The sequence below is a fragment of the Mastomys coucha genome, unplaced genomic scaffold, assembly GCF_008632895.1.
Source record: "Mastomys coucha isolate ucsf_1 unplaced genomic scaffold, UCSF_Mcou_1 pScaffold22, whole genome shotgun sequence".
Taxonomy (NCBI): domain Eukaryota; kingdom Metazoa; phylum Chordata; class Mammalia; order Rodentia; family Muridae; genus Mastomys; species Mastomys coucha.
This window is the reverse complement of record NW_022196905.1, coordinates 250217477-250236724: the sequence shown is the minus strand read 5'-3', so window position 1 is coordinate 250236724 and position 19248 is coordinate 250217477. Positions and strand designations below refer to the sequence as shown.

The window sequence follows — 19248 nt, the reverse complement described above, 5'->3', positions numbered from 1 at the left end:
AAATACATTCAAACTTTTTTTTTTCAAGATAGGGTTTCTCTATTTAGTCCTGGACATCCAGGAAATCACTCTGCAGAGCAAGGTGACCTAGAACTCAGAGATCTGCCTGTCTCTGCCTCCTGAGTGACAGAATTAAAGGCCTTTGCCTCCATGCCTAGCTCGTTCAGACATTTTTTAAATGATCAGGTTACCCTGGAAGTATAGTTCAGTGATGGAGCATATACAGAAAAAGATTAAATCCCCAATGTAAGAAAGAGAAACAGAAGCTGGGCGGTGGTGGCGCACACCTTTAATCCCAGCACTTGGGAGGCAGAGGCAGGCAGATTTCTGAGTTCGAGGCCAACCTGAACTGCAGAGTGAGTTCCAGGACAGCCAGGGCTACACAGAGATACCCTATCTCGAAAAAAAACAAAAACAAAAACAAAAAATAAACAAAACAAAGAAAGAGAAACAGGAAACAAATCATTCAGCTGGAGATTTAGTTCAGCTAGTAGCTCAGGATTCGTGTCTGAATCCTTGGGTTCAATCCCTAGAAACATATAAATCCGCCTGGTGGTTTATACCTAAAATCTCTTGTTTGTTTGTTTGTTTTGTTTGTTGAAACAGGGTTTTTCTGTGTAACAGCCTGGCAGTCCAGGAACTGCCCGTGTAGACCTATCTGGCCTTGAACTCAGAAATCACCTGCATCTGTCTCGGAGTTAAAGGTGTGCACCTCTCTATGCCCTGTTCACCTGCAAAGTCAATAGACAGGAGGTGGAGGCAGGAGAGTTGGAAATTCAAGGTCATCCTCTGGTACACATGGGGTTGAAAACCAGCCTGTTTCAAATATATCTCTCAGGGGCTAGTGAGATGACTCAGGTAATAATATTTGCTGCCAAGACTGAGGATCCTTGAGTTTTGTCCCTGGGACCCTTGTAATGAAATAAAAGAACTGAACTGGGCAGTGATGGCGCTCTCCTTAAACCCCACCTCTCAGGAGACAGAGACAGGCAGATCCTACCTCTCTAAGTTCAAGGACAGCCTGGTCTAAGAAATGAGTTCCAGGACAGCCAGAGCTACCCAGACAAACCCTGTCTTGAAAACAACAACAATGGTGGCACACACCTTTAATCCCAGCACTTGGGAGGCAGAGACAGGTGGATTTCTGAGTTCAAGGCCAGCCTGGTCTACAGAGTGAGTTCCAGGATAGCCAGAGCTACACAGAGAAACCCTGTCTCGAAAAAACTAAAAAAAAAAAGAAAAGAAAACAAGAACAACAAATGGGCTTAAGGACCTGAAGTTTATTTAGCTCAGTTGTAGAGTACTTTCCTAATACATGCAAAATCCCTAGTTCGAGTCTCCAATACTACAGAAAGGGAGTGAGGGAGAAGTTTTACTTAAAATCCCTGCTTCTCTTTTCAAAGCTGGTCAATGTTATGGAGAGCTTTTGGGGCTGCTTGGCAGGAGTTTGACCTTGGGCCAGGAAAGTAGGCTTCAGGCAGGAATTTGACATTGGGCCAGGACCAGGAAGTAAGCTCAAGCTGGAATCTGATATTGGACTAGAACAAAGAAGTAGGCTTCAGGCAAGAATTTGACTTTGGGCTGGGAAGGGGAAGTAAGGTCAGATATCTTGGTCACCCTGATTAGCCCTTAGAAACAGTGATCAAGGGACTTTCTTTATTGCCTTACTTGGTCCTTGACTATTTGTGTTTATTGTCTTGCTTGTGTTCCTTAACCTAGAACTGATCTTATGACTTGCATGTAATTAAAATGGTATAAAAGCAGATTGGGAAAAAATAAACCTGCCTCAGCCTCAGAACTGGTTGGGTCATGCTACAGTGTTATCTATTCTTACTTTTTTCTTTCTTTCTTTCTTTCTTTTTTTTTTTTTTTTTTGATTTATTTATTACTATAAATAAGTACTCTTCAGATGTACCGGAAGAGGGTGTCAGATCTCATTATGGGTGGTTGTGAGCCACCATGTGGTTGCTGGGATTTGAACTCAGGACCTTTGGAAGAGCAGTCAGCGCTCTTACCCACTGAGCCATCTCACCAGCCCCCCCCCCTTTTTTTTAGATATTTTCTTTATTTACATGTAATTTTCTCCTTTCACAGTTTCCCCTCCAAAAAACAAAGAAACAAACAAAAACAAACCCCTGTTGCCTCCCCCTTCCCGATGCCTGCCACCCCACCCTCTCCCACTTATTGGCCCTGGCATTCCCCTACACAGGGGCACAGAACCTTCACAGGGCCGAGGTCCTCTCCTCCTATTGATGATTGAATTTGCAGTCCTCTACTATACGCATGCTGCCAGAACAATCAGATCACTCCATGTGCAGTCCTTGGTTGGTGGTCTTTTTTTTTTTCTTTCTAATCTTCGCTCCTGCCCTGGAGAACCTGTTGACTGACTGAGTTTGGTCACACTATCCTAGTCCAAGACATGTGTATATCACTTAAAAGTATGTAAGAGCTAAGTACACTTCTTGGGGGGAAAGCCACTGTTCATCAACCAATAGACAGGCACATCCCACAACAGCTTTGATGGCAAGCAATATCTTTCTCTCTTATTTGCTCAGTTGGCACCTTTTTTCCTTTAGTTCATCCTTCATTAAAGCATATCTGTGTTGGTCATTGCATTTAGCTTTCTTAAATATTCTAAGGCACTAGATGCCTTCTATCTACATGGGGGCAGCAAACTGAGGTGAGTCAAGTGGAGCAGTAGGAAATAGATCAACCAGGCACAGCAGATCTATAAGACAGGATATAGAATGGACATAGAATGATAGAGACAGAGGCAGACATGGATAGTGTGTGGCAGCCAGGGGCCAACACAAATCCAGGAAGGAAAATATAGACTTCCCTGATGAGGCTGAAGGAAAGAACTAGGAAGTGACTAGGTAAAAGAAATGCTGGCCAGCCTTGAAGCAGAAGTGCTAACCTGACCCAAGACTCCAAAGAGGGGTTCCTATGATGGACAGAGAAAAGAACTAAGGGTTCCATTTCAATTTAGTCCATTTTGTTTGTCTTTACAGTTGGTGGTGATGCTAGTTTGGATGTTGGTTTCTTCTGTTTGTTTGGTTGGTTGTTGGTTGGTTGGTTGGTTGGTTTTTCGAGGCAGAGTTTCTTTGTATAGCCCTGGCTGTCCTGGAACTCACTCTGTAGACCAGGCTGGCCTCGAACTCAGAAATTTGCCTGCCTCTGCCTCCCAAGTGCTGGGACTAAATGTGTGCGCCACCACTGCCCGTCTAGTTTAGATATTTTGTTTAATTTTGTTTATGACCAAGGTCTCCTGTATCCAAGGGACAATGTAGCCAAGACCAGCATTGAATTCCTATGTATGTGGTTTATGCAGTCATGTATGTGGATGCATGTGCCCATGTGTCTACATGTGATGGTCATAGTAGGATACCAGGGGCCTCTCCCTACCCATACCATCATTTATTCCTCTGAGACAGGGTTTCTTATTGAATCTGGAGCTAGGCTAGCAGCCACCAAAGCCCCAGCCATCCTGAAGTTATAGGCACACACATCCTGATCTGGCTTTTTTTTTTTACCTGAGCACTGATTCGATCCTCATGTTTATGCTACAAGAATTCTTTCTTACTGAACCAGCCTGGCTTGGATGTTTGAGATAGTTTCATGTAGCCCAGGCTGACCTCAGGCTTGCTTTGTAGCCAAGCTTGGTCTTAAACATCTGATCCTCCTATCTCAGCCTTCTAAGCACTAGGATTCCAGGCATGAGGCACTATTCCCATCTGAAATGTGTACTTGGAAGGAAACGTCTTTAGCATCTTTTGAGGCAAACATCAGGGACAGGAGACCACAATGAATATCAGGCTTGTCTGGGACTCACAGAAATCTACATGCCTCTGCCTCTGCTTCTTCCTCCCCAGTTCTGGGAATAAAGGTATACACCTCCACACCCAACTAAGGCTGAGCCATTTTGTACTTCTAAATTCTTAACAGTCACCTCCCTCTGTCTCTTTGGTGACTTAGCTATAGTGTATGTTTCCTACTGTTGAATCTTTGGAGGCAAACATTCTCTTACTCTCAGAACCACTACTCCAAGGAATCTACATTACACCCAGCCATTCCAAAATGGTTATTTTAGTGCAGTTTTTAGTTTTTAATTTAAAAATACATTTATTGGGTGGAGAGATGGCTTAGAGGTTAAGAGCACTGACTGCTCTTCTGAAGGTCCTGAGTTCAAATCCCAGCAACCACATGGTGGCTCACAACCATCTGTAATGGGATCTGATGCCCTCTTCTGGTGTGTCTGAAGACACCTACAGTGTACTTACATACATTAAATAAATAAATATTTAAGAAAATAAAAATGTATTTATATTTCCTATTATTATTATTTGTCTTTTTATTAAAGATTTATTTATTATTATATGTAAGTACACTGTAGCTGTTTTCAAACACACCAGAAGAGGGTGTCAGATCTCATTAAGGATGGTGGTAAGCATTGAACTCAGGGCCTTCGGAAGACCAGTGCTCTTAACCTCTGAGCCATCTCTCTAGCCTATTGTTTGTCTTTTGTTTTGTTTTTCCAGACAGGGTTTCTCTGTGTAGCCCTGGCTGTCCTGGAACTCACTCTGTAGACCAGGCTGGCCTGGAACTCAGAGGTCTGACTGCCTGTCTCCTAAACACTGGGATCAAAACTGTGTGCCAAGCCTTTATTTTAATTTTATGTCTATGGGTGTTTTGCCTGCATGTATGTCTATGGACCATGTGTATGCAGTGCCCACGGAAGTTGTTGGATCCCCTATGACTGGAGTTACAGTTGGCTGTGAGCCACCATGTGGATGCTGAAAGTCAAACCTAGAGCCTCTAAAAAACCAGCCACTCTTTCCAGCTTATTTACATGTTATACTACATTTATTTATTGATTTATTATTTGTATATATATGCAGATGAGCACCATGACTGAAATGTAGAGGTCAGAGGACAGCCTTTCCAGAATTAAGATATATAGTTGGTAGGAGCTGGAGAGATGACCCAATGGTTAAGAGCACTGATTGTTCTTGCAGAGGACCTGGAGAAAGGAAAATTGAGGGCCAGCACAGGCTACATAGTAAGACCCCCTACTTCCAAACACGTAAAATCTGTCTTCCATGCTGAGATCTTGGTTTTAGTATTCACTTTAGTGATCAGCTAACGCTAACTTTGGGGAAAACAATATCAGCGTTATACCCTACAAAGTACTACAGAAGGAGCCGCGTAGTAAATTACCTTGTAACCTTTGAATAACCAGGGGATTTGTTTCCTGTTTTCTGTCTTTCTTGGTATGGGGCATAGTGAAAGCACTAACTTTGAAGACAAAAGTACCTGGTTCTAGGACTGTGGCCTTGTTATTTGAATGGCTGGACTTCACTATGGACCACTTTGGAGTTTTTGCATTGAAACAAAGTCTCCGGCATCTAACTCACAATGTAGCTAAAGATGACCTTGGACTTCTGATCCTCCTGCCTTCACCAGAAGAGTCGTTAGTATTACAGATGTGGGCTTAATGAAGTGCTAGAGATGAACTCAAGGCTTCCTGTTGTGAATTAATAGATGACCTATGGGCGATGTCAACATCTATGCACATCTGATTTTGTACAATTGACACAGACTTTGGTGAGTGGAAATATAGTTACTATTGCTTTCTTTCTTTTTCTTTTTTTTTGGGGGGTGGGGTTCAAGACAGGGTTTCTCTGTGTAGCCCTGGCTGTCCTGGAACTAACTCTGTAGTCCAGGCTAGCCCCGAACTCAGAAATTCATCTGCCTCTGCCTCCAAAGTGTTGGGATTAAAGACCTGCGCCACCACTCCGCCACCACTGCCGGGCTGCGATTGCTTTCTAGAAGAAACCCGCAGGCACAGCTTGAAAAGAGTCTACAATCAGACACAGGAACCTCCTCCTGCTAGCTCCACCCCCTACTAGAGGCCCGCGTGCCTGCTATTGGTTCCTCTGCCCGCCGTCGGTTGCCGTGGAGACTCGGCGCTGCGGCCCTGGGCTCATGGCGCTGCACCATCTCTTTTCTCACCCGGTGGAGCGCGCCTACCGCGCGGGGCTCTGCTCCAAGGCCGCGCTTTTCCTACTGTTGACCACCGCGCTCACCTACATTCCTCCGCTGCTGGTGGCCTTCCGGAGCCACGGTGAGCCTGCCCGGGCCTGCAGGGTCACCCGGCGCGGCCAGCAGGCCCAGGCTGGCAATCCTGACCTGGTTCCCCTAACCCGCCCTGTCTCCCGCAGGGTTTTGGCTGAAGCGGAGCTTCTACGAGGAGCAGCCGAACGTGCGCTTCCAGCACCAAGTGCTGCTCGTGGCTCTACTGGGGCCCGAGCCCGGAACCTTCCTCGCCTGGAGCACGTTCCCCACCTTCAACCGGCTGCAGGGGGTTCACCTGCGCGTCCCGTTCGTGTCGGTGCGTGGTTTCCGCCGGGACCCTGGGGGGACTGGAAGGGGTGGAGATCCCAGTTTGGGTCATTTGACATGGGGTGGGGGCAGATTCTCATGTATCCCAGGCTGTCCTTAAACTATATAGCCAAAGTCGGTCTTCAACATCTGATCATCTGGTCTCCACCTTCCTAATGCCTGCAGTTTGTTATGCAACGCCGTGCCGTGCTGGGGTTTATGGGGTGCTAGGAATCAAACCCAGGACTTTGTGCTTACTTTGCGAACACTTTACCACTGAACCACATTCTCAGTCCCACAGTTTGGATCTCAAGGAGCCACGGGGGTTGGAAACAAAGTCTCTTTGGCCTGCGCATGCTTAACTTTCTAGATAGTTTTACTCAGCTCCTCCAGGCGTTCCCAGAAAGTCAGCCATACAGATGGTGTTTTTGTCTAACAACAGTCCAGAAGCCAGCCGAGCACTGCCTGTCTCTGGTGCTGGTCACTTCTGAATGAAAAGGTGGCTGTGAAAAAACCCTTTTAAGGGCTTGAAGAAGGCCGAGTTCTGTACACTCCAGGATATTGCTGATTTTGAACATCACCACTCTGTAAAGACAGAAAGAGCCTGCGTTTTAATGCAGACGGGTGGGGGGGGGTAGGGCAGAGCAAGCGGTGATTGGTTGAATTCTCAGCTCTGCCAAGCCACGCCTGTCTGGGTTAGGTTCCTAACTGTTCTACCCTGCAGCTGTGAAACCGAAACATTTTACTGTCTGCAGTTTACTGTTTACTTTCGCACAAATCAAATGCTTCCTTACAGTCATCCCTTTCAGTTCATATTCTGGAAATACTTTTCTTTTTTTTTTTTTTTTTTTTTTTTTTTTTTGGTTTTTCGAGACAGAGTTTCTCTGTATAGCCCTGGCTGTCCTGGAACTCACTATGTAGACCAGGCTGGCCTCGAACTCAGAAATCCGCCTGCTTCTGCCTCCCAAGTGCTGGGATTGAAGGCGTGTGCCACCACCGCCCGGCGAAAATACTTTCATTTAGACAAGGATCCACTTTCAAATGTGGATCCTTTCGGACTGGTCTGATTATTAGCCTAGAAGGCTGATGGCGGGGCGACGGGGGTGGGGGTGGGGAGTCAGACTTTTCTAATCTAATTCAGATTACTTTGCTCTTTAATTTTCATATCTACATATCTCTCTATATATTCCATGTATATATATATGTGCACATATATATATTATTTTTTATTTTTCTAATCGCAAACCTGTTGACAGAAAAGTAAAGGTTCACTGTTGTTGGTACTTGCTAACGAACTTTATTAGTTTTTAAGGTCTGTGGTTTAGCCGGGCGGTGGTGGCCTTTAATCCCAGCACTTGGGAGGCAGAGGCAGGCAGATTTCTGAGTTCGAGGCCAGCCTGGTCTACAGAGTGAGTTCCAGGACAGCCAGGGCTACACAGACAAATCCTGTCTCCGAAAAAAAAAAAAAAAAAAAAAAGGTCTGTGGTTTATTTAATGACATGGGCAGAGTGATGAATTTAACTAGTTGTTTCTTAGTAAATACCTTATTTGTTTATAACCTACACGTGTTATCCCAGCTGATGCCCGAGGATTGCTCCCTTCCCTAGCCTGTACAGCAAGCTCAGACTATCCAGACTCAAATGCATGGCACTGGTGTGTAAAGTCAGAGGACAACTTGGAGGGGTCAGTTCTCTCTTGTCACCGTTCCTGGGATCCAGCTTGGATTCCCAGGGTTGGCCTCAGGAGATTTTACCTGCTGAGCTATCTCATTACCCACCTTTACTCCTTTATTATTTTTTTAAAATTTGCTCCAATCTTTTTACTATTAAAATTATTATGTGAATAAATAAAGCTTTAACTAAATCTTACAGCTTTTTAAATTCTTCTTGAGATGGGTTACTGCTATGTTGCCTGCCCAAGCTGGCTCTGGCTGAAGCAATAAGCCCAGTTCAGCCCCCTAAGAAGCTGAGACTATAGTTTGAGTCATACACCTCTGGATGCCAGTGGAAGCTTTTCGTTGAAATTTCATGTACATAGAGAAAACAAAGCAAGCAAATAAAGTAATTGTTAACTGCAGGGAAATAAGCCATGAGAAGAATCAGGGAAGGAGGTGTAACCAGGGATGTGAACAGGACTCCTAGTCTTACTTACGACATGGAATGCTGAGTAAGCAAAATGCAGATCTACAGAAACTGAAGGGATGAGAGAGGGGGCTGGTGGGAGGGGGAGGGGAGCTCAGGCTCCAGCTTTCCCAGTGGAATGTCAGTAGAGAACACTCAAAAAAAGAGGTGGAGGCTCAGCAAATGTTATTTAAACATCTGGAAAGCGTTTCTTTGTTTTTGTTTTTCAGAACAGGGTTTCTGTGTGTAGGCCTGGCTGTCCAGGAACTTGCTCTGTAGACCAGGTTGGCCTCCATCTCAGAGATTCACCTCCCTCTCCCTCCCCAGTGCTGGGATTAAAGACCTGCTCCCAGCCTGGGGAGCACTTCTAACACACTCATTAGGTAACTAAGGCAAAAGTTTTTGCTTTGAAAGTTATTTTTTTGTAACATCATTGAACTCTTTTATTCTTCAAATGATCAAGACGCTTCCGCCACGCCACCAACACATACCCCTGTAGTTTTTTGAGGCTGCATGGTATGTCGTCCAGGATGGCTTGGAACTGGATTTGTAGCCTAGGATGACCTTGAAGACTTTGCGTTTCTGGTCTTTCAGCCTCTGTCTGCTCAGCACTGAGACTGCAGTTGTGGGCCACCGTGCCTGCTTTTACTATTTAGTTACTTACTGTGACGCCTTTTTTATTTCATTTTTGGTGTGTGGGTTCATTTGTGCATGCCTAGTGCCACAGATCCCCTGGAACTGGAGTTATAGACAGTTGTAAATTGCCATATGGGTCCTGGGAATTAAACTAGGATCGTCTAGAGGAACAACCAGCGATCCCAATCTCTAAGCCAGCTCTCCAGCTCCCTTTATTTTTCTTCCTCTCTTCCTTCCTTCCTTCCTTCCTTCCTTCCTTCCTTCCTTCCTTCCTTCCTTCCTTTCTTTCTTCCCTAAGGCAGGGCTTTGCAATGTAGTTGAGATAGGTTGGCCATGAACTGGTGATCCTCCTGCCTCCTCTTACTAACTAGGATTGCAAGCAAGTTCTGCCACCCCTGGCTCCATTTTTATTCTGGAGCCTCTAATGCAATGGTCCGCAGCCTTTCTAATACCCTTTAACACAGTTCCTCATGTTGTGGTGATGACCCCCAACCATAAAATTATTTCATTGCTACTTCATAACTGTTATTTTGCTACTGTTGTGAATTATAATGTAACTATCTGATGTGCAGGATATCTGGTGTGTAACTCCTGTGAAAGGGTCCTTCAACACCCCCTCCCCAAAGAGTTGAGACCCACAGGTTGAGAAACTCTGCTGTACCCCCCTAGAGAAGAGTGATTGGGTGAGAGGCTCGGGTAAAGGTGGACCTGCCCTTCCCTGTGTATTCACTGGACTTCTCAAGGTCCACACTCAGATGTTTTCTTTCCAAGGGTGAAAAGAAAGTTTTTTCAGGCTGTAAGAGAATCTCACTGGAGAACACTTGTATACACTCTGTTAGGCCCTGGATTCAATCCAAACTTTTTTTTGGTTTTTGGAGACAGGGTTTCTCTTTGCAGCCCTGGCTGTCCTGGAACTCTGTAGACCAGGCAGGCCTCAAACTCAGAAATCCACCTGCCTCTGCCTCCCAAGTGCTGGGATTAAAGGTGTGTACCACCACTGCCCGGCTTAAAAAAATTTTTTTTTAAACTTTAAACAAAATTAGTTCTAGGTTTACTTTTAAGACAGTGGTTTTTTGGTTGGCTGGTTGGTTGCTGGTTTTTGGGGTTTTTTTTTTTTTCAAGACAGGGTTTCTCTGTTTAGCCCTGGCTGTCCTGGTACTCACTCACTCTGTAGACCAGGCTGGCCTCGAATTCAGAAATCTGCCTGCCTCTGCCTCCCAAGTGCTGGGATTAAAGGTGTGCACCACCACCGCCCCACTGCTGTTTGTTTTTAAGACAGGGTCTCTCTACATAGTTCAGACCAAACTCCAATTCACTATGCAAATCTAGGCTGGCTTCAAACTGACTGTTCTCTGGCTGCCACCTCCCAAGCATTGGTCTGGCTGGCAAGTGCCACCACGCCTGGCAAACATAGTGTGTTTATGTGTGAGATTTTTGGTGGAAGGTTTTCTCTTTATATCTTTTCCCATTACATTCCCATTGTTCCTGTGTACACTTCTGGACGTTTGAGGCTAAGAAGTAACAGAAAGTTGAGGTATTCACAAAAGCAAGAATAAACATTAAGCTCCTCCCCCCGCCCGTTTCTTCCCTCTTACTCCTTCCCTACCACTGCTTGGTGGCTTAGCAGGCTGTAGTCAGCCTCTTATCTCTGGAACCAGAAACCACTCTCTTGAGAAAGCTGCTCATCATCTTCCTCTGCTTCTGGTAGGTGGTTCCCATTTCAAATTTAAGAAGGCACAAACTAATTCTCTTTAATCTTGGATAGATGTGCTGTGTTTCCTTTCATTTCCTTTTGTTTCCAATGGTGGGGCCCTACCCCAGACCTGAAATGTGCTAGACAATCACTCTACCTCTGAGCGACAGCCTGGATAATTATGCACAGCTTGAATGTTTCCAAGCTGTGCACATCCTAGCTAGGGATGTTGTTCAGGGTAGAATGTTGTCTAGAATGTTCGAACCTCTGGGTTAAATCTCTATTATGTTCGAGTGTGTGTGTGTGTGTGTGTGTGTGTGTGTGTGTGTGTACTCTATGTACATGTGTGTATGTATACACACACACATTCCAAACTTAGTGAGCTAAAGTATGACGATCATCGTGAATGAGTTTAAGGCTAGCCTAGGCTACACAGTGAGTAGGGTAGGGCTAAAGTGAAACCCTGCCTTAAAAGAAATAAAACATAACTCCTTTTCCTAAGTGTCTCCTTTACAACAATTTTCAGAACTTAATTTATTATTTTTTTATGTGTATGAGCATTTTTAAATTATTATTTATTTATTCATTTATTTATTATACATAACTATACTGTAGCTGATTTCAGACACACCAGAAGAGAGCATCAGATCTCATTACAGGTGGTTCTGAGCCACCATGTGTTTGCTGGGATTTGAACTCAGGACCTTCGGAAGAGCAGTCAGTGCTCTTAACTGCTGAGCCATCTCACCAGCACCCTGCTTATGAGCGTTTTATTTTGCCTATATGCAAATATTTGCATATATGGCTGTGTACCATCTGAATGCAGTGTCCATGGAGGCTAAAAGAAGGTGTGGAATCCCTGGAATCGGAGTTTATAGGTGGTTGTAGACCATCATGTATGTGCTGGGAATCAAATCTTGATCCACTGGAAGAGCAGCTAGTGTTAATCCTGGTAATGGAGGGGCAGCTCAGTGGTTTCTTCAGTTCCCAGTACTCACCCTAGGCAGTTAACACCCACATATAATTTCAGTTTCAGAGGATCTCATGCATTCTTTTGGCCTCTGTTAGAATCAACACACATGTTTAAACACATATACAGATGTATATACACATAAAGAAAAGTAAAATATTTTTTAATGAGTTGACGACTCAATACCACAAAAAAACAATTAGAAGACACTGTATAAAAAGTTTTTAGCCAGGCAGTGGTGGGGCATGCCTTTAATCCCAGCACTTGGGAGGCAGAGGCAGGTGGATTTTTGAGTTTGAGGCCAGCCTGGTCTACAAAATGAGTTCCAGGACAGCCAGGGCTATACAGAGAAAAACCAAAAAAAAAAAAAAAAAAAAAAAAAAAAAAAAAAATCCAGAGAAACTATAGATATAAAAATGCAGGTAAATATATAAAATGGTACAGTAATTTTGGAAAATAGTTAAATTCCTTATCAAGTCTTCAAAAGTTAAACTTTTTTTAAGATTTATTGTATTTATTTTATGTGTATGAGTACACTGTAGCTGTACAGATGGCCGTGAGCTATCATGTATGTAGCTCCTGGGAATTGAACTCAGGACCTCTGCCTGCCCCACTCGCTCCGGCTTAATTCACTGTAGCTGTCTTCAGATGCACCAGAAGAGGGTGTTAGATCTCATTATGGGTGGATGTGAGCCACCGTGTGGTTGCTGGGATCCAAACTTAGGACCTTCAGAAGAGCAGTCAGTGCTCTTACCTGCTGAGCCATCTCTCCAGCCCCAAAGCTAAACTTTTGAGGTACCATATAACTCAACATTTAGTAGATAACTAAAATCTACTCATATATGTATGTATAATTTATATGTGCATGCATGTGAGTGAGAAGTGTACAGTATATGCACATATGTATACAGGCGTGCACGTTCATAGTGACCAGAGGAAGATACTGGGTATCCTGCTGTGTCGCTCTCTATCTTACTACCCTGAGACAGGGCTTCTTTCTGGACCTGGATAAAGGCTGGTAGTCAGGAAGCCCTGAAATCCTCCAATCTTCACTCCTATAGGCATGGGTGTCCAGGCACATGCAGCTCTTAACATCGATGCTGGCATCCAAACTCAGATACTTATGCTTTCACAGCTACTGTATACATGCATGCATGCGTACATACATACATACATATACATATGCACATGTATGTATATATTTATATATTCATAACATTTTTTTTAAGTTTTTTTGTTTTGTTTCTTTTTTTCTTTTTTTTTCGAGACAGGGTTTCTCTGTGTATCCCTGGCTGTCCTGGAACTCACTCTGTAGACCAGGCTGGTCTCGAACTCAGGTTTCCACCTGCCTCCACCTCCCAAGTGCTGGGATTAAATGCGTGTACCACCACTACCCAGCCGGTTTATTTATTTCATGTATGTGAGTGCATCATTGCTCTCATCAGACACACCAGAAGAGTGCATGGGATCCCATTACAGATGGTTGTGAGCCACTATGTAGTTGCTGGGAATTGAACTCAGGACCTCTGGAAGAACAGCCAGTGCTCTTAACTGCTCAGCCATCTCTCCAGCCCATGTTCATACATTCTTGGCCTCTGTGTATTGAGATGTTGGTGTGTTGAACTTGTGGTGTTCCTGTCCCAGCCTCATTAATAGGTGGCATTACAGGCATGCACCACTGTGCCTAGCTGGACACATTCACCTGGTATATATTTTAGTATTGTCATCATCGCCATTATTATTATTTTCAGTCTTATATAGCCCAGACTGCCTTGAACTTCTGATTCTTTGCCTCTACCTCCTGTGTGCTGGGAGTCAAAGCACTCACCACCATCACACTTGGTTTATATGGTGCTAAGGATTTTTTTTTTTTTTTTTTGGTTTTTCGAGACAGGGTTTCTCTGTAGCCCTGGCTGTCCTGGAACTCACTCTGTAGACCAGGCTGGCCTCGAACTCAGAAATCCGCCTGCCTTTGCCTCCCAAGTGCTGGGGTGCTAAGGATTGAAAGAATTCAACCGAGGGCCTCATGAATGCTTGGCAAATACTCTAGCAACTAAGCAAAATCTCCAGCCCACTGGTTATCATTTTTCAAAGAGTAGGTTTTATGATATGTGAACTGTTTCTCCAATACTCATAAAAGCAGCCAGGCAGTAGCCTAGTGTGCGATACAAGCCATGGTGGTAAAAATCCCTGTTGACTTATTACTATGTCTTATCTACGTTCCCCTAGCTATTTGTACATACAATAAATATTTTATTGTCAGGTAGCAGATTTAAAGTTCTTTCTACAATATTTGACCTGTGATAAACAGTAAATATTAGCTACTAATTTTGAAAACAATATATAACTTCATTTATTCTCACAGTAACCATGTGAGATGAATTGAGAAGACAATGGCCTCCATTTTACATATGAAAACATAGACTAACAGAAGGGGTCATTTGCCCTGGGTTTCATGTGAACAGTGTCCCTCTGGGCATAGTTGTGCATGGCTGTACCATTTGCTACTCACAAGGCTGAAAGAGGAGGATCACAAGCTCAACAAGTAAACCTAGAAATCAAAACATAGTAAGACACAATCCAAAAAAATAAATATTTTATTTTATATGCTTAATCATATCCCATGAAATACTTTTATTTTAGCTGTGACTGTATAGACCCAGGCTGGCTTCGCCATGTCTGGGAAACTACCAAGGGGACAAGGAAGCTATGGTTTTTAGGCCAGTGTTTGGCCAACCCTGGGAGGTGGCTTTGAAGTTGCTAATGTTGGAAAGTGCTCCAAAGTCACAGACAGCCTTGCTCGGCTCACTTATAACGGTGTCTCCAAAACCCCTATGGGTCTTTAAAAATGTTTTAAAGTCTAGTTTTTGTTATTTGGTTTTTGTTGTTGTTGTTGTTGTTGTTGTTGTTGTTGTTTGGTTGGTTTTTCAAGACAGGATTTCTCTGTTTAGCCTTGGCTGTCCTGGAACTTACTCTGTAGACTAGGCTGACCTCGAACTCAGAAATCTGCCTGCCTCTGCCTCCCAAGTGCTGAGATTAAAAGCAAGTGCCACCATTGCCCAGCTAGTTTTTGTTATTTGTAAGTGGCCTTCTCAGTGATATGGCTCTATCAAGGATACAGAGCTGGAGATTAGAGATGGATGTCACAGTCTATAGAGAGGCCATGTGTCTAAGCACTCATTCTTTTCCCATCTCTAACTCTAGGATGTGTCTTGCTGTCCTTGGCACCTGACAGTCGCTGGTGGCCAGGAGGTTGCCTGCTTTAGTTCTCATTTCCCATCTATGTGCAGACATCCAAAGAGCTAATGTGGCAGGATGTGGTGGTTACATGTACAGAATCTCTGAGGAACTCCAGTTCTAGGCCACCCAAGACTTTGTAGCAAAGCACCATCTGAAACCAACAGCAAAGGGCTGGTTGACAAAGGTTTGTGAGGCGGGCAGTGGTAGCGCATGCCTTTAATCCCAGCACTTGGGAGGCAGAGGCAGGCGGATTTCTGAGTTCGAGGCCAGCCTGGTCTACAGAGTGAGTTCCAGAACAGCCAGGACTACAAAGAGAAACCCTGTCTCAAAAAAACAAAACAAAAAAACAAAACAAAACAAAAAAATTACAGAGAAAAACGCAAGGGATAAAATAGGAGCCAAACCTCAACAAGCCATGAGACACTGTAGATGCCTTGGGAAACGGTTATAAGTCATGACATTCTGGGAACCGTGGAATTCCTTGGGTCAGCAGCCACCCTAGCTGGGAATGTAACTTAGTGGTATAGCCCCAGCCTAGCATATACAAGGCCCCAGGTTCGATCCTCACTAACACAAAAATTAACTGGGACAGTTACTGTCTCAGCTCCAACACCTTCCCAATGATCTTGAGATGCCAAGTCATGTCCCTCTTTGCCCTCTGCTTCCCTGTCCCCTTCTGCTAACCAGAAGCATAATGAGCCTTGCCTGAGGACTGGTTGTTCCCTGTTAGAGTGAAATTAGAGTTCACAGGCACCATTACAGGCAGGCATATTTGTGTGCATGAATTCGCATCTGTGGGGCTGAGGGTGGAAACCAGTGCCTAACTGGCTGGGCATACTACAAGCATCCTGTCAGTGAGCACTTCCCCATACTCTCACAAGCATGATACAGAAGGGGAATTGACAACCACTGGTCCTTGTCAGAACCTAGTTCAGCTATGGGGTCCATACCCCCTCTTGCCCTCAGTTTAATAATCCATATACAGGCTGTGATGGTTCCTATACTGGGATATGTGGCAGGAATATGAGACCATACATAGATATAAAAATTGTTACACACCTGCCTGTAACCCGAGCATTTGGGAGGCTGAGACAGGAAGATCAAGAGTTGAAGGCCAACCTTAGTTACATAGCAAAATTTCTAAATAAAAAGTGGTGGTGGCACATGCCTTTAATCCCAGCACTTGGGAGGCAGAGGCAGGTGGATCTCTGAGTTGGAGGCCAGCCTGGTCTACAGAGTGAGTTCCAGGACAGCCAGGGCTACACAGAGAAACCCGGTCTGGAAAAAAAAAAGAAAAAGAAAAAAAGGTAATTGGGCCAGTTAAAGCAATTAAGAACACTTCTTGCTTTTGGGTTTTGGTTTCTAGTACCCACATGTGGCTGCTCACAGCCATCTGTAACTCCAGTTCCAGGGAATCCAACACCCTTTTCTGGCCTCTATGAAATTTTTGTCATTTTGTTTTTTTTCTTTTCTCTCTTTTTTGATTTTTGTTTGTTTGTTTGTTTTTTAAGATTTATTTATTTTTATATGAACACACTGTAGCTGCCTTCAGACACACCAGAAGAGGGCATCAGATCTCATTACAGATGGTTGTGAGCCACCATGTGGGTGCTGGTAATTGAACTCAGGACCTCTGGAAGAGCAGTCAATGCTCTTAAGCCCTGAGCCATCTCTCCAGCCCTGTTTGTTTGGTTTTTAAATTTTAGATATTTTAGTTGTTTTTTTTTTCTTTGGCCTCCCATCCTCTTTGATATTTTAGTTTTATTTATTATATATGTATGAGTGCTTCTTAAAAATCATAAAAACTGGGCTGGTAAGATGGCTGAGCAGATAGAAGAGCACTGACTGCTCTGAGTTCAAATCCTAGCAACTACATGGTGGCTTACAACCACCTGTAATGAGATCTGATGCCCTCTTCTGGTGCATCTGAAGTCAGCTACAGTGTACTTATATATAATAAATAAATCTTTGGGCCAGAGCAAGCTGGGACTGAGGGAGCAGAGTTGACCGGAGCGAGCAGAGGTTCTTAAGTTCTAAATACACATATTTCATAAAAATGAAGTGCAGTGATTTACAAATTTTCTTAACTAGATACTAATTAGATTTCAGGAACTGAGCTAGAACTAGTGTTGAGGTATTGGCTTTCTGAATATCTCCTTTAAAGAAAAAAACATTGTATTTAGTTTATGTGTGTAGGTGTTTTGCCTGATGTATATCTGTGCTCTATATGTGTGCAGTATACTCAGAAGCCAAGATGGATCTCTGGGACTGGAGTTACACGTGGTTATGATCCTCCATGTGGTCACTGGAAATTGAACTCAGGTCCTCTGACAGAGCAGCCAGTGCTGTTAACAGCTGAACCATCTGTCCAGCCCCCCACCCACCACGCACCCCCACCTGCATGCCCCAGGGACTACTATCATCACTGTTTGTATAGTCACAGGGTTTGAACATGGTACATCCTCCTTAGGCTTATGTGCGAACACTTGGTCACCAATTGGTGGCGCTGTTTGGAAAGATGTGGAACATTTAAAAGATTGGAAGCTAGTTTTGACTCATGCATATGCAAGGAGCCACCTTTCCCTTCTCCTCTTCCTCTCTCCCCTCCCCCCACCTTCCTCCTTCTCCTCAGCCTTCTCACTCTCCAGGTGCCCTGCTGTCACCCACACTTGGCACACAGACCCTTGCTTATCCTGGATCCTCCTCCCATTCCCCGCTTGTACTGTCATGGTGCCAGCAAGTTAGATCATCCCAAACACTTCCCATAAAAGTCTCTGTTATTTTCCACCCTCTTCATTTTAGCCTGCTTCAGTTTTCTCTGTGTCACTTGACAGTTACCTGGTGCTGTCATGCATTTATTTGTCACTCTTCCCAGCAGAATGCTACTTTTGTACAAAATGATGTTTCCTGCCCCTGTCTTCAGTTTCATTTTGGGGGGAAGTGGATGTCGGGGTACATGTTTCTTTTAGGTTATTTATCTCTGTATGTATTTCGTTTTAGGATTTGTGGAAATACTTTTTTTTGTGTTTTTTTTTTTATTGTATTTCAACTATTTTATTTTGTTTGTGTTATTTTTGTTTTGGATTTTTTAAGATAAAATCTTACTATGTAGTCCTCACTTGCCTGTAACTCACTATGTAGACCAGGCTAACCTCAAACTCTGCCCAAATAATACACATATATATATATATATATATATATATATATATATATATATATATAAAACTTGGCCCTATTATTGTTGTTGTTATTATTATTTTATTGATTTAAGATTTATTTATAGTATTTTGATTTATGGGTGTGGAGTATATATTTCTATGTGTATGTGCACCTCTGTGGGTATGTGTACATTTAAGTTTCTGTGGGGACCAGAGGGCATTGGGAGTCCCTGGACCTGAAATGTCAGCTGGATGTCAGGCGCCCATTGTGAGTACTGAGAACCGAATTTTGGACTTGTGGAAGTGCAGCACACAGCACTCTCTTAACCCATGAATTAGCTAGCGCTCCACCTCCTGTGATACTAAAACAGGAATGATATATCAACCTTCAAGCTAAGGTTACTGTTTGCAGTTAAGATAGTTAAGAATAAGTTCCTGTTTGTTAAGGCTTTGCAAGTTAAGGCTTCTGTGTATAAGTAAAAATAAGTTCCTGTTTCATAGATCTGATATAAATTGTAAAACATGTTTTTGACCCTACATTAAATGTGTGACCTCATTCACATGATGAATATAACCTTACCTTACTTCCCTTTCATGTTTGTTTGTTTGATTGATTAGTTGGTTGGTTGATTGATTGATTGATTAGTTGGTTGACTGATTTTTTTGTTTGTTTGTTTTTGTTTGTTTGTTTGTTTGTTTCAGAGATAGGGTTTCTCTTTATAGCCCTGGCTATCCTGGAACTCACTCTGTAGACCAGGCTGGCCTCGAACTCAGAAATCCACCTGCCTCTTCCTCCCAAGTGCTGGGATTAAAGGCATGCGCCACCACTGCCCGGCTAAAATACCCAGTCTTAAATCCTTACTTCCCATGTCTAGATTTTTTTTTCTCATCTATACCATGTGGATAGCACTTGATCTGTCTGAGGTTTGACACACATTGTAAAGATCATCCTCTCCCTGTCACATCCCATTGGAGTGAGTCCGCATCCTCCTGGCATTTCTTTCCTAGACCCTCTCCTCTTTTTTTTTTTTTTTTTTTTTTTTTTTTTTT

The 19248-nt window shown here is 43.6% G+C and overlaps 1 protein-coding gene across 1 annotated transcript in view; it reads left to right on the top strand.

The window, feature by feature from the left end:
* The first annotated feature begins 5875 nt into the window (after positions 1 to 5875).
* Tmem231 (transmembrane protein 231) overlaps positions 5876 to 19248 on the top strand; it is a 21905-nt gene continuing 8532 nt past the window's right edge. Inside the window, exons 1-2 of the mRNA XM_031341480.1 lie at positions 5876 to 6124; positions 6222 to 6391. Coding sequence (XP_031197340.1) covers positions 5986 to 6124; positions 6222 to 6391 — 309 coding nt within the window. The 5' untranslated portion in view covers positions 5876 to 5985. The remainder of the gene's footprint in view (positions 6125 to 6221; positions 6392 to 19248) is intronic.